Source organism: Arachis hypogaea, chromosome 10, assembly GCF_003086295.3.
Source record: "Arachis hypogaea cultivar Tifrunner chromosome 10, arahy.Tifrunner.gnm2.J5K5, whole genome shotgun sequence".
Taxonomy (NCBI): Eukaryota; Viridiplantae; Streptophyta; class Magnoliopsida; order Fabales; family Fabaceae; genus Arachis; species Arachis hypogaea.
Genome location: NC_092045.1, coordinates 108,645,072 through 108,668,441, shown reverse-complemented (window position 1 = coordinate 108,668,441; position 23,370 = coordinate 108,645,072). Strand labels below are relative to the sequence as shown.

Here is a 23,370-nt window from a genome sequence, read left to right as displayed (position 1 = left end):
GATCGGTGATCAGCAGTAGTTATAATAGTCGTAGTAGTAGTCTTTGTCCTCGCTCTGTATAGACTTTTAGAAGGTTAGGTGCTTTTGTAAATATCTATAAAAACAAGTTAGAATGGGTCCCAGACTAGGGTGACTCTTGTATGTTAAGGCCTGTTAGTATAAATATGGAGTCTGTAAATATTTTCATGAGTAAGCAATGATGTAACCCGGTGTGAATTATGATGTACTAAATGAGTCTTCGGACGTATATGTATGATATTACTATGTTTTCTGCATTTTCTATGCATCATGTATATATTATATATTTAATTATTATCTATTTCGTTAGATCTATATATTTGACACGTGATCTCGACTAGCGCGACATGCTCATATGTATATATTTAATATAAGATCTAGAGTCTCTAGGGAAAGCGTGTAGTAGCGCCTGATGACTAGCATTGGTCATGACGTGCTAGAAGTTGGGTCGTTATAAAGAGAATGTTGCTCCCCTTGCTGTCTATCTAGCAAAGGACTTTTAGCATGCTCAGGCTGAAGTGAGTCGAGTTAAGAAGGTAGTTGGCAATTATGTTAAGAGACAGATTAAATGGCACCTCCAGAATCTTCTTTTGTTAAGCTAAACACAGACGGTTCTGTTCTACATAATGAAAAAAAATCTTGCAGAAAGATTATTAGAGACATGGATGGAAGGTTTCTAGTTGGTTTTAGTGCAAATTTAGCTTTTACCTCGGTTACTTCGACAGAGTTCTAGAGAATTTTAATGGATGTGGACCATAATGTAAACCTGGGATATAATCATGTGGTTGTGGAGGTGGACTCAGTTGCTAGTAAGACTTGTTCTTCATGATGATATTGATTTGCATTTTTCTCAAGCTCTTATTTTGACAATTAAGAAGAGTTGGAGCAGACTAATCAACTGGAAAATACAACATCTATTCTGAAAAGCAACTCTTATGTAGATGGAATGACTAATTATGGTCATAGTTTATCTTTTAGTTGTCATGTATTTTTTATTTTATTTTTTTATTTTTTTTTGTCTTTATGCTGATTTTATTAACATCTCATTTTTAAGAATTATTGTCTTCTAGTTTTTTTTTTTTTGGTTTTAAATCCCATAAAAAATTACCCGTTATTTTTTTTAATTTAAAAAGAGAAACAAACAACTTTATGTTCATCTAGTTTTAATTATTGATCATCTACATATATTCAAACAATCATCTATATAGACATGACTAATCAACCATTTGCATAAAAATAAAGAATGACATTATAGTTATATTTATAATCAAATTTTTTATTATAAATAATATATTTAAAAATTAAATTCACATCTATTATATATATATATATATATATATATATATATAAAGTACAATATATTGAATTTTTTGGACTTTTTTTATGTAGAGAAAAATCTAAAATATTAATATTTAAATTCATAATTGCTCTTTTTTGAGAGTCAAATGGCTGAAATTGAGTTAGGGGGTTATAAGAAAGGTCTCAATGGAAAGAAAATAACTATCACTAGAGGAGAGAAAAACAAAGCATATTTCCACTCACACAAATGAAAGCATGCAAGCAAAGAAGCAATTTATCTTCTCCCTTAACCATGCTCGACCGCAAGTCAATGGAAGGCACTGTTTCAGATGCAATTGGGCAACTGAAATTGTCATTCTAGCCGCCCAAACACCAACTTCAAACAATCTGCGGCGGAGGCCTCCAAACGGTAAATCCCTCTTTTCTTTGATTTTGATCTTGATCTTGAATTGCTTGGATTGTTTTATTCCTTCTCTTTAAAGTATGTTTGCTGTAAACAGATTCATTTTTAGATTTCCAAATTTCCCAAATAACTTTTGCTGCCACAGAAATCTGCCCAAGTCCCTCATCCGTTGAATTAAGTTTTAATAACCAATTGTTTAGAGATCAAACATTCTGCTCACTAGGGGATATGTACATTGACATCTTAATAGACAATGTTTAATAGTTTCAGGTTCATAATTACAAATTGGGCATACAGGATTATTTATTAATTTTTTTCTTACAAAGATTTGCTAATACGGTATTAATTTATGGCATGCTTTCCAAATAAACATAAGTTCCTTGTTGGGCCTCCATATTGATATTTATTCCATATTAATAGCACTATGGAACAAAATAATCATACATATGCAAAAAAGATATTGTGCCATTAGTTTTTGTCAACTAGATTATCATATACAGCCCCCAAACTTTTATGCAAAATATCTTGGATAAACATAGTCAAGTTACTATGAGAAGATCCACCTTCTGCTACAGATATTTTAGCCATTTCCGCTAACTTTCTTACCCTTTCTCTTCTCTCTTCACATTCACCATTATTCCCATCCATTAACTTTTCTATTCCTATTTTAATATCTTCTTTCCTAACCAATTCACCAACCTCCTCTTCTTTCCCCCACACCATAGGACTTTTCGCACCAACCATCACTCCAACTTTTAGTACTTTGACAACTAGTTTTTCATTCAGAAACTGGTCGCCAAATAAGGGCCATGTCAGCATTGGCACACCAGCACATATAGCTTCTAAGTTAGAGTTCCAGCCACAGTGTGTCAAGAACCCTCCAATAGAAGGATGTGATAGTATTAGTAGCTGAGGAGCCCAACCTCGAATTATAAGACTCTCATCTTTGATTCTTTCTTCAAACCCATCTTCCTTAATCCACTTTTCTAGCCTTTTTAATTGACTCCCTTCCCTTATGACCCAAATGAAAGGTCTCTTTGATTCTTCTAAGGCTAAACCAATCTGAATCAACTGAGTTGCAGTTAGATTACATAAACTTCCAAGACATACATAAATTACACTCTTAGGCTTTTGAGAATCAAGCCATTTTTGGTGCATCCACCCTTCAGTTGAAACCTTGTTGCCTCTTTGAGCCTTCTCCAACTGATCCTTGTTGCTTAGTGACACCGGACCGATGCACCACACTTTATCCTTTCTATGCTTCTTGTATATGCTTGCATACTCAGGCTCCAACTCTTGGAAGGAATTTATGATTATTCCATAACTGTCTGCTTCGGCCGCGTATATCTCTTCATAAAACTTGTTCCAGTTCGCGTCCGCTAGACTTAGTACCTGCGCTTTGGTGACTTCAATCTCATCTGGTAGACTCGGTATAATGAAGTACTCTGATTCATCCTTTATGCTCTCTGTCACATTACTGAAGCGCAAAGCATCGTTACAGACGAGATAGTAGCAACTCACTCCTGAAAAAGAAATCCTTGGAACATTGAATTTCTTAGCAATGTGGATTGTGTACGGGAGACATATATCAGAGACTATGCAGCTTGGTGGGGGCGACAACTCTTCAAAGAGTTTTTCCACAGGTTCCCTTAGAACACTTAGTGCAGTGAACAAACTCAAGGCATTGCCAAGTGAATGAAGCATGTCAAGATTCTCACACCCTTCTGGCAAACCTGCCTCTTGATATGGAAACTGAAGCTGAATTAGTCGAATTTGGTAACCAGAATCGATTAAACGAGCAACGGTTGATGTGAATCTTGCTGCGTTTTGCGGGGTTGTGACTACCGTGACAATAACATTATTGCGCTGAAGCAATAACTTTGCTATGTCCATTATGGGAATCATGTGGCCTTGTGCCATGAATGGGAAGATAACGAAGTGGAGCTGAGGTGTTTGGGAAGCCATTATTGTTTCTCTGGATATGATTTAGTCCACTGAATAATTTCACTTGGAAGATATTTATAAACTGCATTCCTTTCTTGGTGATGTCAGTGTCTACATCATTTTATAAATTTTTATTCTATTTTATTTTATTTATTGTTTTGTGTGTCTCACATCACTAATCTACCACTGATTTTTAAGTATTTTGGCGCTTCTACTTTTCGTCTGTTAGCACACAACCTATATACATCACGTGTCTTCCTCAGAAATTATTTGTACCTTTCAATGTTTCTATGTATATCTCATTTCTCTGTCGGTCTCTTAACCACTTGGTGAAATGTCGCCAAGCATAAAGTCATACAGATTTTCTTCATCTTAGAATATATTAACTTGGTGAAATGTTTTTTGTTACTGAATGCCCATTTGAATTGCTTGAAACATTTTTATATAAAATGACTTCATAGTACAAATGTTGCATTTTGATAAAGAAGAAATGTGAATAATTAAGGACTCCAAGTTAGATCATCTTAACATCATGTAATTTTGGGTTTTTTCAATCAAAATTTTGTACATGAAAACATATTTATAAACAAGTGAATTCTTAGATTCCAATCATATACATACAAAAAAAACCCTAAAAACTCTCTAGCATAACATTAACCAGGGATAAAGATTAAACTCACCCCTTTATTTTTTTTCTTAAAAAAAATAAAAATAAAGAACTCTATGTTCATCTAGTTTTAGCCATTAATCATCTACTTATATTCAACAAACATTAGATATACACATCAACCATCAAATCAACCACATATATAAAATATATATTGATATACAAATTACAAAATATACATTAAAAATAAATTTAATAATATATATTTATACAAAAATATATAATAATTAATTTTTTGTGTGCATGTAAAACAATCATCTTATGGACATGAGTATATGACTAATCAACCATTTGCATAGAAAAATGAATGACATCATAGTTACATTTATAATCAAATTTTATAAATAATATATTTAAAAATCAAATTCACATCTATTATCAAAATATAATAAAAATACAGGAATAACTCATGTTTTTTAGTTGTTAATAAAAAGTTTGATTATTCTATTGTTAGAAAATTTGATTATTTGATAAAGAAAATTTTGATTATTTTGATGATTGATTATTCTATTAATAAACATTCATGCTATCAGTAATCAACATATGGAAATAGAAATTTTTTCATTTATAAAATAAAAAAAAATATTAGAATTTTAATTCCCAAAATACGATTTTGTATTTTTTTTGCATTTAAACAAGTTCGTCGGATCCGGCGAATTCTATAAAAAAATTGACAAGTTCGTCTGACCCAGTGAACTCTATAAATTTTATAGAACTCTATACATTTTATAGAGTTCGCCTAACCTTGGCGAACTCCTTTTACGTTTTTTCAAATCCGTATTTTTAATCATTATCATCATCTCCAAATAGTATATAGATCTACAAACAGTATATAAAAATACACAAAAATACACGGACAATCATGGTTTTTTTAAGGATTTTTTTTTAATTATAACTAAAAAAAAAGTCATATTTAACAATGCCAACTATTATTATCATCTCTAAAAATACATAGGTACATCGGAATAAGCCATATTTAATAAGAATTTTTTTAATTATAAATTAAAAAAAAAAACTATTTCCCAAAAATAACAAGAATGGTTATCCTGTGTACTTTTTGTGTACTCTTGTGTATTATGGAAACGATAATAGTGGTTACTAGCCATTGTTAACTTTCTAATAATTAAATTTTTTTTTAAATATTGTTTATTCCGGTGAATCTATGTATTTTCAAAGATGATAATAATGGTTGCCATCGTTAAATATGGCTTTTTTTATATAATTAAAAAAATCCTTCAAGAAGTTATACTTGTTGTTCATGTACTTTTTGATCTTGCCTGGTAAACAGGTCGGCTCCAACTCCTTGAGATTAGCCGAGCTGTGTGCCACCAGGTTGAACGCCTGTCCTTCGAGGTTCGATTTTCCTGTGTTCGTCGTGTGTATGAGAATGCGAGTAATACCAAGGAGGCGGAGTGCACCTGCAAAGGCACTCCAATGCTTAAGTCAGTAGATGATATTCAGTTCAGAATGAATCAAAAAAGATATTTTACCTTCTATTTTATAGACATTTGTTCGTCCGTTGCGTCTTTGATGATTATTCGTCCGTTACTGATGATTAGTTTCGTAACCGACTTTATCCCTGCCGTTTGAGGCGTTGTTCTCAATAGTATTAATTTTGCCGAGTTATAGCTCATAAGGGCCGAATAATAACGGCAAATGACGAGTTATGATATTGATGGTGACCATATCACAGCCCCCAAACTTAGCCTGAGAAAGATTTTAATGAAGCAGGTTGAGCTTTATTTTTATTTTTTATGAGCTATAACTCGGTTTGTGTGGGCTAGTGGATGAGCCCCCAGATCAACTTACTTCATTAAAAGATGGCTCAGTGTTTTAAATTTTTGGGAACGTGGGGAGTCGTGTCCGTTACTTTCTGATGAAAGAGAAAGGGTGATGGTTGCATTTAAGTTTGTTGATTCCCAATGTTTGGTTTACTGTTTGATGTGGCTTTGGGGTTTATTTTCTGTCCCTTTAGTTGCTTGGATTCTTTCAGGATTTTCGTGGGTTTCTGTTGGCTGTTTGATATACGCTTGCTTCTTTGAAGAATGAGTAAGAGAGGTATGAGTCTCCTTTTCTGTTTCTGATCCATTTCTGTGCTTTCTTCTTTCTTTCTTCTTCTTCCTTCTGTTATTGCTGTTTGAATGAATGGGTTTTGAGAAAGAGAAAAAGGATAAGGTGGATTGGTCTTATGATTGGGTGAGCGAAGATGTTAAATCATGGGTGTCTCTTTTCTGTGATGAAGCGGCGGTGAGGGAGGTTGATGCGAATAGAATAGTGAGGGCGGGTTCTGGGGTGAAGGTGGAATTGTTGCCATGTAGTGTGGATGATAGGATTTATCATCGAGAGTTGGGGTTTGATTTCTTTTACATGCATAGTTGCGTGCTTGAAGAGTTGCGAGTGAGGCTTCCGTTTACGGATTTTGAGTGTCAGATTCTTAAACAACTTAACTGTGCTCCCTCTCAACTTCATCCTAATGGGTGGGCTTTCCTGAGATCCTTTGAAGTTTTGATGGAATTTTTAGAGGAATTGCCGTCTGTTTCTTTATTTTTTTCTTTGTTTCAAGCTAAAGGGGTGTGGAAAGGGGGGTGGGTGAATTTCAATAGTACTCCGGGCTTTGGAATCTTCAAACTGTACAAGTCTTCTTTTAAAGACTTCAAAGAGATGTATTTTAAGGTCAGAAGTTCGGAGGAGCAATTCCCGTTTTATATTGATGAAAATCTTGCCGAGAAGTTTCCTCTCTTTTGGTGCTCAGAGCCGCAAAATATACTCGGCCCAGAGGTGATATCACCAAGGAATGAGTGTTTGATAGAGTATTTGGTGGAGAATGTTGATCGGAAAAATTTGATATCAATGTATGAGTTGCTGAAGTGGGAGGATGATAAAGTTGCTGTTGTAGAGTATCTAGGTGAGTTTCTAGGGTTTACGTTAATTTCCCTCTTTTTCCTTTTTTCTGAGAAGTTTAACACAAATTGTTTTTGTAGGTGGGAAGTATCCGGGTGTTTCTGCTGCATCGTTGAGGACTCGGTTTAAGAGTAAGAATCTGGACAAGGAGGTATCTTCGTCAAATGTTGAGAAGGTTGTTGGGGGTGGCGAGGTTTCGCAGCCTCGTCAAGGTCGGAGGAAGGTGATTGTGAAGAAGAGAAAAAGGTCTGAACTTGTGGAGCTATCAGATGATTCTGATGGAAAAGAGTTAGATGTCCCTCTAGAAGAGATACATGCCTTTATGGGAAATCAAAAAAGGCTTCATGAGATGTCTGAAGAGAGTGAGGCTTTTTCAGTTTGGGGAAAGGAGTATCCTTTCATGGCTGTTGTGGACGAGTATTGCCAATCGTCGGCTGATGTAACTCTTGCAAAGGAGGTGGGGGATATGGCTATTGGACAATACATGCAGGTAGTAAGCTTGTTGTTTTTTGCTTCTTTTTATTTAGTAGTCTTATGAGTTTATTTGTTCTATAGGTTGTTGGGTTGTGGCTTGCAAGCCTTGGGCGAAGTCAGGAGTTGAAATACAAGGGAGTTGCTGCGGAAAAGGGGGAGGTACCTGTTTTGAAGGAGGAGCTGGTTAAATATAAAAAACTTGCTGCCGAACTTCAAGGTCGTTTAACTGAGACTGAGAAGTTATTGAAAGAGACTAAGGAAAATTATTCTAAAGATGTTGAGGATTTGAAGAAAAAGGAAAGCGACTTGGTAAGCGTGCAAAGTCGTCTGATTGAAGTGACCGCTCAGTTTAAGGATATGGAGAAAAAGAAGGCGGATGAGATTTTGGATTCATTCGTTGAAGGTTTCGAAAGGGCAAGGTTGCAAGTGAAGTTTTTGGTTCCGGATGCCGATCTTTCTAGTATGGATCCTGGGAAGATTGTTCGAGATGGGCAGCTTGTTGACGATGATGGGGATGCAGAAGGCGAGGCTGATAATGTTTAGGTTTTAGAAAAAAAAAATTTGTGAATTTTGTTTTACATATGTTTGAATATTTATTGTTGATAACAGTATGGCGGTTTGTTTTTTGAACTTGGTTTGAAATGACTTGTTTGAAAGTCTGTTTTGTTGCTTTATGTAAAAGCTGTTTTGCGATAGTTCGGATTGTGTTCCGAGTTTATTGGTTTTGTGGTTTGATTTGTAGCTTTAGACGAGTAGCGGTATATGTTCGAGCTGTATTGACAGATTGATAAGATTGATTTGATAGAGTAGCAAAGATAAGACATTTTTCGTCTTATTTACATTCTGAGGTCTTTTGAACCTTTTATACACAAAGGTGCAGGTAGGCTGGCCTCGTTAAAACCTCTCCAAGCAAAACCCTTTGGGATAAAATCTTGGTAGTAGGAAAAAGAGTACCAGCCTGTCCCTGTCTTTTAACTATAATACTTTTTTAAAGAAGACACATTCCATGTGTTAGGGAAGAGTTTACCATCTAATGATTCTAGTTTGTACGCTCCTTGGCCGAGTGCTTCGGATACTCAGTATGGGCCGTCCCAATTGGCGGCTAACTTTCCGTGTGTTGGTGGCTTCCGAGCAGTTTCTGTTTTGCGGAGGACTAAATCTCCTTTAGCGAACGATCTGTTTCTGACCGACTTGTTATGTTGACGAGCTATGACTTGTTGCGCTGCGCGTTGCTTCAAAGCGGCGATGTCTCGAACTTCTTCGATGAGGTCGAGCTCGGATCTCCGAGTTTCGTCTTGATTATTCATATATGTTCGGATGGATTGCTGGGAGATTTCCAGAGGGATCATGGCTTCCGACCCATAAACCAGTCTGAATGGCGTTTCTTTTGTTGATGTTTGTGGGGTGGTGTTGTATCCCCAGAGTACTTCAGGAATTAATTCGGCCCATAGTCCTTTGGCGTCGTCGAGTTTTTTCTTTAGTGCATGCAGGATGACCTTGTTCGCGGCCTCAGCTAGTCCGTTTGTTTGAGGATGTTCAACAGAGGCAAAGTGCTGTTTTATTTTGAGATTCTGCAAAAAAGATTGAAATTTCTGATCGGCAAACTGGCGGCCGTTGTCAGTTGTGATATGTTGAGGTATGCCGAAACGGCAAATAATGTTTTTCCATATGAATGAAATTATTTGCTGTGATGTTATTTTTGCTAAGGGTTGGGCTTCAACCCACTTGGAGAAATAGTCAATTCCGACAATAAGAAACTTTACCTGGCCCGGTGCCGTAGGAAACGGTCCGAGTATATCCAAACCCCACTGGTTAAATGTCCAGCTGATATCTGAATGATGCATTTGCTCGGCGGGGATGTGTATCAGTGGTGCGTGCCTTTGACATTTGTTGCAAGATCTTATTTTCTGTTCGCTGTCGTGTTTCAAAGTTGGCCAGAAAAATCCGGCTCGGAGGATTTTTGATGTTAGGCTTCGAGCCCCTGTGTGCGTGCCACAGATTACCTCATGTGCCTCTGCTAATGCTATGTCTGCCTCTGTCTTGTTGAGGCATCTGAGGAGAGGGCGAGTATATCCTCGGCGATACAACGTTCCGTTGAGTATTGTGAAGTAAGATGCTTGTCATCGGAACTTTTTATCGCTCTTGACCCCTTTTGGCATGTTACCTGTTTGTAAATAGTGTATAAAGTCGTTCCTCCAATCTGTTTCCTGTGAAACACTTAACACGGTTGTTAGAGTAACAGTGGGTGATGTTATTGTGAACTGTTGTAATGTGGATAGATCGGATTGTGTACTGCCGAGCTTAGATAAGATATCCGCTCTTTGATTTTGTTCACGTGGTATGTGCTCTATCTCAAATTTGAAAAATTTTTTTGTTAACTTTTTTACTAATAACAAATATTTAGAGAGTAGGGGATCTTTTACCTGAAAAAGGTCATTTACCTGCTGTACGACTAACAATGAATCACAGTATACCTTGATCGCGGAGATCTGAAGATCTAAACAGAGTCGTAATCCGGCGAGTAGTGCTTCATATTCAGATTGGTTGTTGCTCGCTTTGAAAGCGAAGTGTATCGAGTGTTCTAATATGAATCCATCGTCGTCTTCCAGACGAATTCCGGCCCCACAACCTTCGTTATTTGAAGAGCCATCCACATACAAGATCCATTGTTTTGGGTGGTCCTCTTCTGATGGTATTGTAAGTTCGGCGAGGAAATCCGCGAGGAATTGTGACTTGATCGGTCCCCGAGGTTGGTATTTGATGTCGAATTCTGATAGTTCGACTGCCCATTTAATGAGTCGACCTGCAATTTCTGGTTTGTGTAATACTTGTCTTAGTGGGTGATCGGTTCTGACGTGGATAACGTGACTTTGGAAGTAAGGTCGGAGGCGTCGCGCCGAGAATATTAGTGCTAGTGCGAGCTTCTCAATCCTTGGATAGTTGAGTTCGGCGTGTTGGAGCGTCTTACTGACGAAGTATACTGGATGCTGAACTTTTTTTCTTTCTGTAACAAGGGCCGAGCTTATCGCCCAATCAGTAACTGATAGATACAGAAATAAATCCTCCCCTTGTAGGGGTTTTTGTAGAATCGGCGGTTGTGATAAGGTTGTTTTTAATTTTGAAAATGCCTTTTCACAATCGTCGTTCCATTCAAATTTATTTTTCTTTTTAATTGTTTGGAAAAAAGGAATGGAGATTGAGGCAAGGCAAGGAACAAATCTGGAAAGGGCAGCGAGTCGTCCTGTGAGGCGCTGGACTTCCTTTATTGTTTTGGGACTGGTCATGTCCAGCACTGCTCGGCATTTGTCTGGATTCGCCTCTATTCCCCTGCATGTTAGTAGAAAACCTAAAAACTTACCCCCTTGAACTGCAAATGCACATTTCTCGGGATTGAGACGCATGTTGTATTGGCGGACTTGGCCAAATATTTCGGTAAGGTCGATGATGTGATCATCTCCAACTTTTGTTTTGGCGACCATGTCGTCGACATATACTTCAATATTCCTGCCGATTTGTTTGGCGAATACCTTGTCCATAAGGCGTTGGTAAGTTGCACCTGCGTTCTTTAGTCCAAATGGCATAACTTTATAACAATAGTTACCGAAATCGGTGATAAAAGCTGTTTTATTCTGATCAGAGGGATGCATCATTATTTGGTTATACCCTGAATATGCATCCATAAAACTTAGAGTAGCGTAGCCTGACGCATTGTCTACTAAAGAATCTATGGATGGCAGAGGGTAAGAATCTTTTGGGCATGCTTTGTTTAAATCAGTGAAATCGACGCACATGCGCCACTTACCGTTCTGTTTTCTTACCATTACCACATTGGCTAACCAGGTGGTGAACCTGATCTCTTTGATGAATTCTGCGTTGATGAGCTTTTGTGTTTCTTCCATTGACGCTCTCCTTTTTTCTTCGCCGAGTTTGCGTTTCTTCTGTTGTACTGGTCGGATTGCCGAGTTTATGGCTAGTCTATGACTGATGATCTGTGGGTCGATTCCGGGCATATCTGATGGTGTCCATGCGAAAAGGTCGGCGTGTTGCTGTAGGAAGGTTGTTATAGCTTGAAACTCGGATGCATTGAGTGAGGTGCCTACATATGTGAATTTATTAGGGTCATTGTTGAAATACACTTTCTGTAGGTCATCAGAGGGTTTTGGGCGATCGAGGATGTCGGCTCTTGGATCAAGTTCGGCTAGCGTGTCCTCCTTTTGGTTTAGGCCGACGTTGTTGACTTGTTGCGTTGAGCGACTTTGGAGTTTCATGCTGATATTGTAGCATTGTCTTGCCTCTTTATGGTCTCCATGGATTGTAATGACCTGGTGGTCCTGCAGTGGGAACTTGACACAGAGGTAAACTGTAGATACAATAGCGCCGAATTTATTTAAAAAAGGTCTGCCAAGGATAAGGTTATATGGGCTGAAACAGTCAACTACTAAATATTGAATATCATTAGTTTTGGATAGAGGTTGCTCACCCAGTGTGGTTTGTAACCACACTGACCCGAGGACTGGAACCCTTTCTCCTGAGAAACCGACCAAGTCTCCTCCTGTGGATTGTAGCGTGTTGTCGCTGAGCTTCATCTTTTGAAATGTGGAGTAAAACAGAACGTCGGCACTGCTCCCGGGATCTAAGAGTACTTTCTTTACTAATAGATCTCCTAGCTGCAGGGTGATCACCACAGGGTCGTCCAAATTTTGTATGTTGGAGTTGAAGTCGGCATGTGTGAAAGTGACTTCTGGTTGTGGATTAGAGATTGTGACATTTTGTTTCGGTACGTCTGCCGAGTATATCGTTCTAAACGATCTTTTCCTTGCCGAATTTGAGTGTCCTCCACTTGCATATCCTCCTGAAATGCAATTAATTATACCTCGTGGTCGTTCGTATTGGCCTGAGGACATCTTTTCTTTTCCTCGGTGTTGGTCAGGGAGGTCGGCTGTTGTGGAATTAGAGCCGCGTTTTTGGATGTGACCACCAATGTATTTGTCAAGGTGTCCTTGTCGTGCTAGTCGTTCTAGAAGATCCTTGGCGACTACACAATCATCGGTATTGTGCCCGTGTTTCTGGTGGAAAGTGCAGTACTTTGATTTGTCCACGTTCTTTGTATCTTGGTATGTGCCGGCTTTCCTTGGCGGCTTGATTAGTTTGGAGTTCAAGATTTCCTTGATTATGTCTTCCCTCTTGGTGTTAAACTGCGTATAAGAATCAAATCGAGGTGTTAGTTTAAAATTTTTCTTAAGGGAGGAGCTCTTATCTTCTTCACGGAAAAGTGATTTGTCGGATTTCCGAGCTTGTCTGAGCTCCTCGATGTCAATTTGGCCTTTTGCTTTTTCTCGAAATTCTGCTAGAGTCTTCGGTTTCGCTATTGCGATCGTCTCCTGGAACTTTCCGGGTCGGAGGCCGCTTTTTATTGCGTGCAGATGGACCTCGGGGTGGAGGTCTGGTATGCTGATCGCGACCTTGGTGAAGCGAGTCATATAGTCCTTTAAACTTTCGTTTGGCCCCTGCTTGATAGTGTTCAGGTAATCGGAATCGTGCAAATATATTGCGGATCCGGCGAAATGTTCTTCAAATAACTTCGCCAACTGATGAAAGCGGGAAATGGAACCTGCAGGCAAAGCACACAACCAATCAAGTGCAGGACCGTCTAAATAATTCGGAAAACACCGACATAAAACTGTATCAGATGCACCATTGACGATCATTATTGATCGGAATTTCTTTATGAATTTCTTCGGATCACCGAGTCCATCATAAGGCGTGAGGGTCAACGGCAGGGTGAACCTCTTTGGCAATTCGAAACTCATTACTTCTTCTGTAAAAGGGCCTACAGAGTCCTCGGGCTCTTCTTTCTCGTCATTTGGCTGTTGCTCTCCGTGTTGAGTGGTTTCTGAAACATGGGTCGGTTGGGATTGATGCTCCTCGTCCCCCTCCTGACGAGCATCGTTGTGTTCTATTCGATCATGATTCAGTTCGGCAATTTGAGCTGCCATTATTTGATTTTCGTCAGCCATCCGTTGATTAGCTTGTTGCAGCTCAGCTACCATTCGCATGAGTTCGGACAGTGAAGGAGGCGGTACATCAGCCATGGATACAGATGGAAGTGATGGGACCAAAAGAAAAAATATGATTTCCTCGGCCCCACGGTGGGCGCCAATTGATCTTGCCTGGTAAACAGGTCGGCTCCAACTCCTTGAGATTAGCCGAGCTGTGTGCCACCAGGTTGAACGCCTGTCCTTCGAGGTCCGATTTTCCTGTGTTCGTCGTGTGTATGAGAATGCGAGTAATACCAAGGAGGCGGAGTGCACCTGCAAAGGCACTCCAATGCTTAAGTCAGTAGATGATATTCAGTTCAGAATGAATCAAAAAAGATATTTTACCTTCTATTTTATAGACATTTGTTCGTCCGTTGCGTCTTTGATGATTATTCGTCCGTTACTGATGATTAGTTTCGTAACCGACTTTATCCCTGCCGTTTGAGGCGTTGTTCTCAATAGTATTAATTTTGCCGAGTTATAGCTCATAAGGGCCGAATAATAACGGCAAATGACGAGTTATGATATTGATGGTGACCATATCACTTTTGTATATTTTGTAGATTTATATACTATTTGGAGATGATGATAATGAATTAAAAACGTAAATTTGAAAAAACGTGAAAGGGAATTCGCCGGGAGTTAAGCGAATTTGCCAATTTTTATAGAGTTCGCCGGAGATCCGACGAACTTGCTTAAATGCCAAAAAAAATTGTATTTTAAGAATTAAAGTCGAAAAATCATATGAGAGAAAATAATAATTTTTTTTATTTTATAAATAAAAAAATTCCTATAGAAATATCTATTTGGCATTTTATCAAAAATATTCTGTAAATATATTTAATTATTGATTTAGGATTTAGCTAATATGTGTCCTAAATATACATATTAATATTACCAAATAAAAAAATTTGTGTAGTAAAAATACGAAGTTTACATTTTCAGTGCATCTTTTGTTTATTTATTAATTCTATTAATAATAATCTGTGCATATTAGTTAAACCCATTGGTCTATTACAAATTTCTTTATTCTATTATGATAAGTTTGATTATTTTATATTAGCAGCTGATTATTTAGTTGAAAAAACTATGTGAATCAATATATAAATATATATAAATACATAATAATAATTAATTTATTAGTTAATTTTTAATATGCATGTAGTATTTTTTATTAATAGAACATGTATATAGGATTATTTGTACAAGTATTAAGATAATTATTAAATTTTATTAAAAATATAAGCCATAAAAAAATAAAAATATTCTTACTACTATTTTCTCTCTTAAGTAATTCAATAATCTTCTAACTTTCTTCTTTTATTTAATAATAAAAGGCATAATAAGTAAAATTTAATTAATGACTTTTTGAAATAGTAAATGACACATAATTTACAGCAAAAATAAAAATGAAAAAAACACTTGATATACTGGAGGAAACTTTTTTTTCTTACATAAATTTGCTAATACCAGTACTAATTGATGACATGCTTTACAAAAAAAAAAATCTGATTGGAGCCTCCATATTGATTTTTACTCCGTATAATAGCACTATGGAACCAAATAATCATGATTTTGTGCCATTAGTTTTTGACAATTAGATTATCATATACCTCCCATGCTTTTATGCAAAATATCTTGGATAAACATAGTCAAGTTACTATGAGAAGATCCACCTTCTGCTACAGAAATTTTAGCCATTTTCGCTAACTTTCTAACCCTTTTCCTTCTCTCTTCACATTCACCATTATTCTCATCCATTAACTTTTCTAGTCCTATTTTAATATCTTCTTTCTTAACCAATACACCAATCTCCTCTTCCTTCCCCCACACCATAGGATTTCTCACACCAACCATCACTCCAATTTTTAGTACTTTGACAACTAGTTTTTCATTCAGAAACTGGTCTGCAAATAACGGCCACGTCAGCATTGGCACACCGGCGCATATAGCTTCTAAGTTAGAGTTCCAGCCACAGTGTGTCAAGAACCCTCCAATTGAAGGATGTGATAGTATTAGCAGCTGAGGAGCCCATCCTCGAATTATAAGGCTCTGATCTTTGATTCTTTCTTCAAACCCATCTTCCTTAATCCACTTTTCTAGCCTTTTTAATTGACTCCCTTCCCTTATGACCCAAATGAAAGGTCTCTTTGATTCTTCTAAGGCTAAACCAATCTGAATCAACTGAGTTGCAGTTAGATTACATAAACTTCCAAGACATACATAAATTACACTCTTAGGCTTTTGAGAATCAAGCCATTTTTGGTGCATCCACTCTTCAGTTGAAACCTTGTTGCCTCTTTGAGCCTTCTCCAACTGATCCTTGTTGCTTAGTGACACCGGACCGATGCACCACACTTTATCCTTTCTAACCTTCTTGAACATTCTTTCATACTCAGGCTCCAATTCTTGGAAGGAATTCATGATTATTCCATAAGTGTCTGCTTCGGCCGGATATACCTCTTGGTAAAACTTGTTCCAGTTCTCGTCCGATGGACCTGGTACCTGCGCTTTGGTGACTTCAATTTTGTCCGGTAAACCTGGCAAAACAAAGTACTCTGTTTCATCCTTTATGCTGTCCCACACATTACTGATGCGCAAAGCATCGTTACACATGAGAAAGAAGCAACTCATTCCAACAAAAGAAATCCTTGGAACGTTGAATTTGTTAGCAATGTGGATTGTGTACGGTAGACTCATATCGGAGACTATGCAGCTTGGTGGCGGCAACAACTCTTCAAAGATTCTTTCCACGGGTTCCCTTAGAAGGCTTATTGCATTGAAAAAACTCGTGGCATTGCCAAGTGAATGAAGCATGTCAAGATTCTCACACCCTTCTGGCAAACTCGCCTCTTGATAGGGAAACTGAAGCTGAATTAGTCGAATTTGGTAACCCAAATCGACGAAACGAGCAAAGGTTGATGCCAATCTTGCTGCGTTTTGGGGGGTCGTGATTACCGTGACAATAACATTTGTGCGCTGAAGCAATAACTTTGCTATGTCCATCATTGGAATCATGTGGCCTTGAGCCATGAATGGGAACATAACGAAATGGAGCTGTGGTGTTTGGGAAGCCATTCTTGTTTCTTAGGATATGGTAATTTGGATTTAGTGCACTCAATAATTTGACTTAGACTTGATATTTATAAACTACATTCCTTTCTTGGTGATGTAAGTGCCTGCACTCGCCAGCTATATATGATTGTATAACTTCTTTTTCTATTTTTTCCCCTTGCATCATTAATCTTCTGCTGATTTTTAAGTAAAGAATTCTAGGTAGTCAATATTTTTTTTCTCTCTTTTTTTTTGTCTTATTTTTGAATTAATGCTAGCCAATTCTTTCTTTTTTTTCACCCAAAATGTTAGTTTCTTACATTTTTGAGAAAGTATTTTGATGAGTGATTGATCTTAATATGTACTTTAAAAAATGAATACATTTTTATATAAACTCTATAAACTAAAAAAAAGAGAAATATCATTTAAATATTTCTCAAAAAATTTCATTTTCTTAGTTTTATATTGAAAGAAGATAAACTATTGGACACTTAAAAAAATATTTCCTTCTAAAAGTATAAGGTTTATATAACCAAGAGTGTTAAGGGACTAGCAAATTTTATAATTTATAACTATCAATTAGTTATTATTAGTGTTTTTAATGGTATATATTTTTCTTATATCTAATGATGTAGAATTACTTATTTTTCTTTTGCTGGTTAAGTGTTGGCCAAATTTTAATAAAAATACTGACTCCTAAACTTTCTTTTATATAATAGTACAAGTGTATTGTAGTAATCGTTTCATTTCTATACGTCTCTTAGCAACAACATACATCATTTGTCTTCTTAAGAAATTATTTGTACATTTCAATTTGTCTCTATGTATAGATTCATTTCTCTTACCGTCTTTTAAACACTTGGTGAAATGCCGCAAATCTTCATCTACATGAGAGTATGTATTATGTAAATCCCATTAATTTGTTAGCTCCTATTATTAGTACTTCGATTGATTATATTGGTACTTATTATTTATTAACCAACAACCTAACACATGTTTTCTTTATTCATTATGAATAAGCACAAATAACTAATTTTTTATTAGTTAATGTCAGTTTAATTTTTTATAAAAAAGTATTTTTTCAATCTTTATTCTTTAGAAAATTTAAAATTTAGAATCAAAATTTAAGATTTAAAATTTATAATTTATTATAAAAGTCATTTTAAAAAGTTAGTTAATATTAATCGAAAAAAGTTGATTTTCTAATTGAATTTAAATGACACATTGCTAAAGAGATCATTATCACCCACCGTCGTACAGGAATAATATAGCTTGCATTTGACAAATTTGTATTTTCCAACTTGAATGGGATCAAAGTTCAAACGGGTGGAATTAAGAAATATCAGAAAAAAAATATTAATTAAATAATTTATAATAATAAACACGGACTTTTATTAATGGATATTGCGAAATAAATCGAAAATACTCGTATATTTTATTATCTACAATACTACATGTCTTGTTGTTATTACATGAGTACAGAAATAATGTAGTTTTAGATACTAAAATATGTATGATATTTTGAGTTTTTATATAACTTTTATTAACTATTTTTTAGATATTACGAATCATATCAAAACAAGTAAAATTTTGCTTCAAAAATTATTGTCTACATAACAAAAGAATTATTTTTAATCTGCATATATATATAATTTCTATTTAAGGATAGTTTTGTAAGATGCAAAAAGTGCACCTTATTTTTGTTTTATAAGAGAGAAATGTGTATGTTTTGTAAATTGAGAAAAAGTGATGTTTTTAGACATTTCATAAAAAAGGAAGTGTCATTTTTCTCTTAAAAATACAAAGTATATACACTTTTAATTTGTTGAAATAAATATCTTTTATTTTCAATAATCAGAATTATGTACCAGAAGATAATAATAATAATAATAATAATAATAATAATAATAATAACAATAATAATAATAATAATACAGATTAGTTTATTGATTTTTTTGTTAAGGTCGATGTTGACTTTGACTTTAAGTTTCGAGTTACTTCTCATCAACAAGAAGCAGGATCTGGATATGAAGGAAATGAAATATCTTAGTTGAGAGAAGCTCTGCTGCTAATTGCTTCTAATCATTTGGTTTCTGACTAAATTTTATTTCTAAGGTAAGAATTCAGCTCTCTCTCTTTCTCTCTTCTTTAATTAGTGAGGTCCAAAATTAGAGGGAGACTGTAATAACATCTGCTGATATAATCAATAAACCACATTTTGTTCCTTATGGCTCTCTATTTTATCCTATTCATTTGTTCTAAATTGTTACTAAGTACTTAAGAATAATCATCATTAATGGATAAAAGTATAATTGTAAATCCATCAAATACTAAGAAACTTGTTTGTGAGAAATTTGTGTGCTATTAATCCTTACTTACACACTACTTCTCTTGTAATCATCATTAACTGTAGGGTCTTATTTAAACCAAAGAAAATATGGCTGCTGCTATTGTGGGAGGGGCATTACTCTCTGCTTCTGTTCAGGTGGTGTTGGATAAGATCATTTCCAATGAGTTCTTGGACTTCTTTAGGAGAAGGAAGCTTAATGTTTCACTTCTTGGAAAGATGAAGATGACATTGCTGAGTGTTCAAGCTGTTCTAAATGATGCCGAAGAGAAGCAGATCACAAATCCTGCTGTCAAGGAATGGCTGAATGAGCTCACACAAGCTGTCTTTGATGCTGAAGATTTGTTGGATGAAATCAACACTGAGGCTCTTGGATGCAAAGTGAAAGCCAGGTATCAAAGTCCATCGTGCAGTGCCAAGGTGCGAAACGTCTTTTCCTCTCGTTTCGGACGATCATATGGTATGATCAATTCTAAAATGCAGACATTATTTGAAAGACTAGAGCACTTTGCACAGCAAATACACATTCTTCAACTGAAAGAAGGTGTTTCCAACAGTGTTTGGCAAGGGACGCCCACAAGTTCTGTGGTCGACGAATCTGTCATTTATGGAAGAGATGATGAGAGAAAGAAACTTAGAGAGTATTTTCTCTCAGAAGATGTTGGTGCTAGTGGCAATAAAATAGGAGTGATTTCAATTGTTGGCATGGGAGGGATTGGTAAAACCACCCTTGCTAAACTCCTATACAATGATAATGAAGTTAAAGACAAGTTTGATTTAAAAGCATGGGCATGTGTTTCAAAGGATTTTGATCTTTTCAGGGTCACTAAGACTGTGCTTGAATCGGTTACCTCAAAAACAACAAATACTGATAACTTGAATACTCTGCAAGTGGAATTGCAGCAAAGGTTGTGGAGAAAAAGATTTTTGCTAGTGTTGGACGACATTCGCGGCACAAGCTATGTTGATTGGGCCAATCTAAAGGATATTTTTAATGCTGGAGAAATGGGAAGTACAATCATTGTCACAACACGAGATGAAAACGTTGCGAAAGCTATGCAAACCTTTCCTATCTTCCATTTGACATCTCTTGATAGTGAAGATTGCTGGTCTTTACTTGCTGAACACGCATTTGGAGCAAATAATTCCAGTGAAAGGTCCAACCTAGAAGGAATTGGAAGAGAAATTGTGAAAAAATGTGATGGTTTGCCTTTAGCTGCAGTTGCATTGGGGGTCTTCTTCGCACCAAATTGTCGAAAAATGATTGGAATAAGGTACTTAGAAGTAACATTTGGGATCTGCCAAATTTGAATGTGCAACCTGCTCTGCTACTAAGCTATCATTTCCTTCCGGCTCCTTTGAAACGTTGCTTTGCTTATTGTTCAATTTTTCCAAAGAACTCAGCCTTAGAAAAAGAGATGGTAGTTCGGCTATGGATCGCAGAAGGCTTAGTACATGTGTCAAAAAGTAAGAAAATCCTGGAAGAAGTTGGTGATGAGTACTTTGATGAACTAGTATCAAGGTCACTAATTCGTCGACGGTCCATGGATGGGAAAAGCTTCGAAATGCATGACCTCATCAATGATTTAGCTGCAATGGTTTCATCTGCTTATTGTATCAGGTATGAGGATCAAAAGGCACTTGAAAATCCAAAAAAAGTTCGACATTTGTCATACAACAGAAGTTGGTATGACTATTTCAATAAATTTAATTCCTTTTATGGTTTAGAATGCCTGCGCACCTTCCTTCCCTTACCATTGAATGGATGGTCATTTGACTATTACCTATCAAACAAGGTAATATATGACTTGTTGCCCAAGTTAAAACAGTTGCGGGTATTGTCTTTGTCACACTACAAGAATATCTCTGAGTTACCAGACTCCATTGGAGGTTTAAAACATTTGCGGCATCTAGATCTCTCTGGCACTAACATTAAAAGGTTGCCTTCTGTGGTTTGCAAGCTCTACAATCTACAGACCTTGCTCTTGTCTGATTGTAAGTTTCTCACTGAATTACCTGAGGAGATAGGAATGTTGGTGAATCTTCGCCACCTCGACATTAGTGGAACTCAATTGCAGGAGATACCTGCACAAATAGCAAGACTAGAAAATCTCCAAACTTTATCTGGGTTTGTTGTTAGCAGACAGCAAAATGGATTGAAGGTGGGAGAATTGCAAAAATTTCCCAATTTGCAGGGGAAGCTCTGCATTTCAAAGCTACAAAACATTGTTGACCCCTGTGATGCTTCACAAGCCAATATGAAGAAGAAAGAACAAATTGAAGATCTATCATTAGAGTGGGATAGCTGCACTGCTCAAGAGTCCCAACATCTTGTATTGGAGCACTTGCAACCTTCAACAAACTTGAAGAAACTAACCATCAAATTCTATGGTGGAACCTGGTTTCCCAACTGGTTAGGTAATTCCTCATTTGCAAACATGGTGTATTTGTGCATCCGAAGTTGTCACTATTGTTCATTACTACCACCTGTTGGACAGCTTCAAAATCTTAAAGAACTCATCATATTTGATATTATCTCAGTGAAGACTATTGGTCCTGAATTTTATGGATGTTGTTCTCCTTCATTTCAACCATTTCCCTCCTTGGAGACACTGAGTTTCGGAGAGATGCCGGCGTGGGAGGAATGGAACTTCATGGGCGGTATAGCTACACATTTCCCTCGTCTTTCTCATCTGTCTCTAAGCGATTGTCCGAAACTCAAAGGAAATTTACCCAGCAACCTTCCTTCCTTGACTAAACTTCATTTATCCAGTTGTTCTCTACTTGAAGTAGATAACAGAAACATTATCAATGCATCAAATCTATTCAGTGAATTAATGCTTGGTCTTAATTCTCTTGAACAATTACATATCGAAGGCATTCCTTCTCGGACCGCCTTCCCTAGAGATGGTCTGCCAGAAACGTTAAGAGTTCTGTTCCTCAAAAATTGTGAGAACTTTGAATTTCCAAATCATGAATCCCTGCATAGTTACACGGCACTTGAATCTTTGACAATATGGAATAGTTGTTGCTCACTGACATCATTTCCCTTAGGCTCTCTCCCTGTGCTCAAGTGGCTCTACTTTATAGAATGTAAGAATCTGAAATCATTTTCAATTTCAGAAGAAGAAGATGCACCCCAGTGTCTCACATTTCTTCAAGGTTTCTACATTCTAGAATGTCCTGAACTTGAATCATTTCCTCATCTTGGATTGCCAACTCCTAAGCTCAGACGCTTTTGGGTGTCATATTGCAACAAGCTTAATTCACTACCAGAGCCGATTAATGCTCTTGTTGGCCTTCAAGAATTGACAGTTCTTAACCTCCCAAATATGCAATTTTTTGCAAATGAAGGTCTTCCAATCAGTTTACGAACACTTCGAATCGGCAATCTTGGAGGGAATTTCTCAAATGCAGATATCATTAAATGGGGCCTTGACCATCTTACTTGCCTTTCAGAGTTAGAAATTGAAGGTGGTTATCTGGTTAACATGCTAATGAAGATGGAAGTGCCACTATTACCCTCTACTCTTATCTCCCTACACATCTATCATCTTGATGGTATAAGACATTTGGATGGGAAATGGCTTCAGAATCTGACTTCTCTTGAATGTCTTAAGATCTCATCTTGTGATAGCTTGGAGTCATTGCCACAAGAAGGATTGCCTTCATCTCTTTCAGTATTGACTATAGGGAGTTGTCCATTGTTAGAAGCGAGTTGTCGGAGTAATGGGGGGAAAGAGTGGCCTAAAGTTGCTCACATTCCTTGCATTATTATGGATAAGAAGGTCATCATTTGAGTGTCTAGGTGAGCCATTGAGTCATATCCTTATAACACCATTCACTCTTGAATTTTACTTGTTTCATAGGTTGTAGCAAAATATTTGTGAACCTTGCTTGTGGAGTTGGGGGAACCTTGCTGGAACTTGAAGCAGAGGATAATATTCTCCATCGGATGTTGGTGTGTGCGTACCATTTTTGGTTTGGAAATATACAAACTAAATATTCTAAAAATATTATTATAGTTGTTAGTAGTTGGGAGTTATGTTAGTAATGGCCAGTAGATAGAATATTTATAAAATTAGTTGATAATATTCCTATAAATATGGTGACTCTTGTATCATGTAACATAAGTCACTCTCTTCTTATTAAGTATGTATTTTCATTTTTATTTTTTTATAAATTAAGTGTGTTTCCTGATTTCAAAATGTTATTATTTAATTTT

General features: G+C 36.5%; 4 protein-coding genes and 1 pseudogene across 5 annotated transcripts; 2 read left to right on the top strand and 3 right to left on the bottom strand.

The window, feature by feature from the left end:
* Positions 1-1,477: 1,477 nt before the first annotated feature.
* On the top strand, positions 1,478-8,553 carry LOC140175899 (uncharacterized). 2 transcript variants are annotated; one of them, XM_072205401.1, is made up of 3 exons: positions 1,478-1,726; positions 7,313-7,722; positions 7,788-8,553. In XM_072205401.1, the coding sequence occupies exons 1-3, from the start codon at positions 1,573-1,575 to the stop codon at positions 8,247-8,249; spliced, it is 1,026 nt and encodes a 341-aa protein (XP_072061502.1). In that variant the 5' UTR covers positions 1,478-1,572; the 3' UTR covers positions 8,250-8,553. The 2 variants fall into 2 exon arrangements, with proteins under 2 accessions (XP_072061502.1, XP_072061501.1); XM_072205400.1 differs by lacking the exon at positions 1,478-1,726 and adding an exon at positions 6,365-7,236 and having other exon boundaries at positions 7,788-8,364.
* On the bottom strand, positions 2,172-4,125 carry LOC112716408 (UDP-glycosyltransferase 73C6). Its single transcript, XM_025768313.3, has one exon. The coding sequence runs from the start codon at positions 3,683-3,685 to the stop codon at positions 2,189-2,191; it is 1,497 nt and encodes a 498-aa protein (XP_025624098.1). The 5' UTR covers positions 3,686-4,125; the 3' UTR covers positions 2,172-2,188.
* A 1,176-nt stretch (positions 8,554-9,729) lies between the features above and the next one.
* Positions 9,730-13,798, bottom strand: LOC140175752 (uncharacterized). The gene is made up of 3 exons (XM_072204301.1): positions 11,525-13,798; positions 10,148-11,335; positions 9,730-9,870 (listed from the first exon to the last, which is right to left on the bottom strand). The coding sequence occupies exons 1-3, from the start codon at positions 13,796-13,798 to the stop codon at positions 9,730-9,732; spliced, it is 3,603 nt and encodes a 1,200-aa protein (XP_072060402.1).
* A 1,353-nt stretch (positions 13,799-15,151) lies between these two features.
* On the bottom strand, positions 15,152-17,180 carry LOC112716407 (UDP-glycosyltransferase 73C6-like). The gene has a single exon (XM_025768312.3). The coding sequence runs from the start codon at positions 16,820-16,822 to the stop codon at positions 15,350-15,352; it is 1,473 nt and encodes a 490-aa protein (XP_025624097.1). The 5' UTR covers positions 16,823-17,180; the 3' UTR covers positions 15,152-15,349.
* Positions 17,181-18,806: 1,626 nt separating this feature from the next.
* On the top strand, positions 18,807-23,353 carry LOC112716405 (putative disease resistance RPP13-like protein 1; annotated as a pseudogene).
* The last annotated feature ends 17 nt before the right edge of the window (positions 23,354-23,370 follow it).

Coding starts and splice junctions, on each gene's coding strand:
- LOC112716408 (XM_025768313.3), bottom strand. CDS start 3,685: ATGGCTTCCCAAACACCTCAGCTCCACTTCGTTATCTTCCCATTCATG.
- LOC140175899 (XM_072205400.1), top strand. CDS start 6,477: ATGGGTTTTGAGAAAGAGAAAAAGGATAAGGTGGATTGGTCTTATGAT. Junction 7,237..7,312: donor TGCTGTTGTAGAGTATCTAG/GTGAGTTTCTAG, acceptor TTGTTTTTGTAG/GTGGGAAGTATCCGGGTGTT. Junction 7,723..7,787: donor CTATTGGACAATACATGCAG/GTAGTAAGCTTG, acceptor TTTGTTCTATAG/GTTGTTGGGTTGTGGCTTGC.
- LOC112716407 (XM_025768312.3), bottom strand. CDS start 16,822: ATGGCTTCCCAAACACCACAGCTCCATTTCGTTATGTTCCCATTCATG.
- LOC140175752 (XM_072204301.1), bottom strand. CDS start 13,798: ATGGCTGATGTACCGCCTCCTTCACTGTCCGAACTCATGCGAATGGTA. Junction 11,336..11,524: donor GGTTAGCCAATGTGGTAATG/GTAAGAAAACAG, acceptor CCCTCTGATCAG/AATAAAACAGCTTTTATCAC. Junction 9,871..10,147: donor CATTGTTAGTCGTACAGCAG/GTAAATGACCTT, acceptor ATTTACAAACAG/GTAACATGCCAAAAGGGGTC.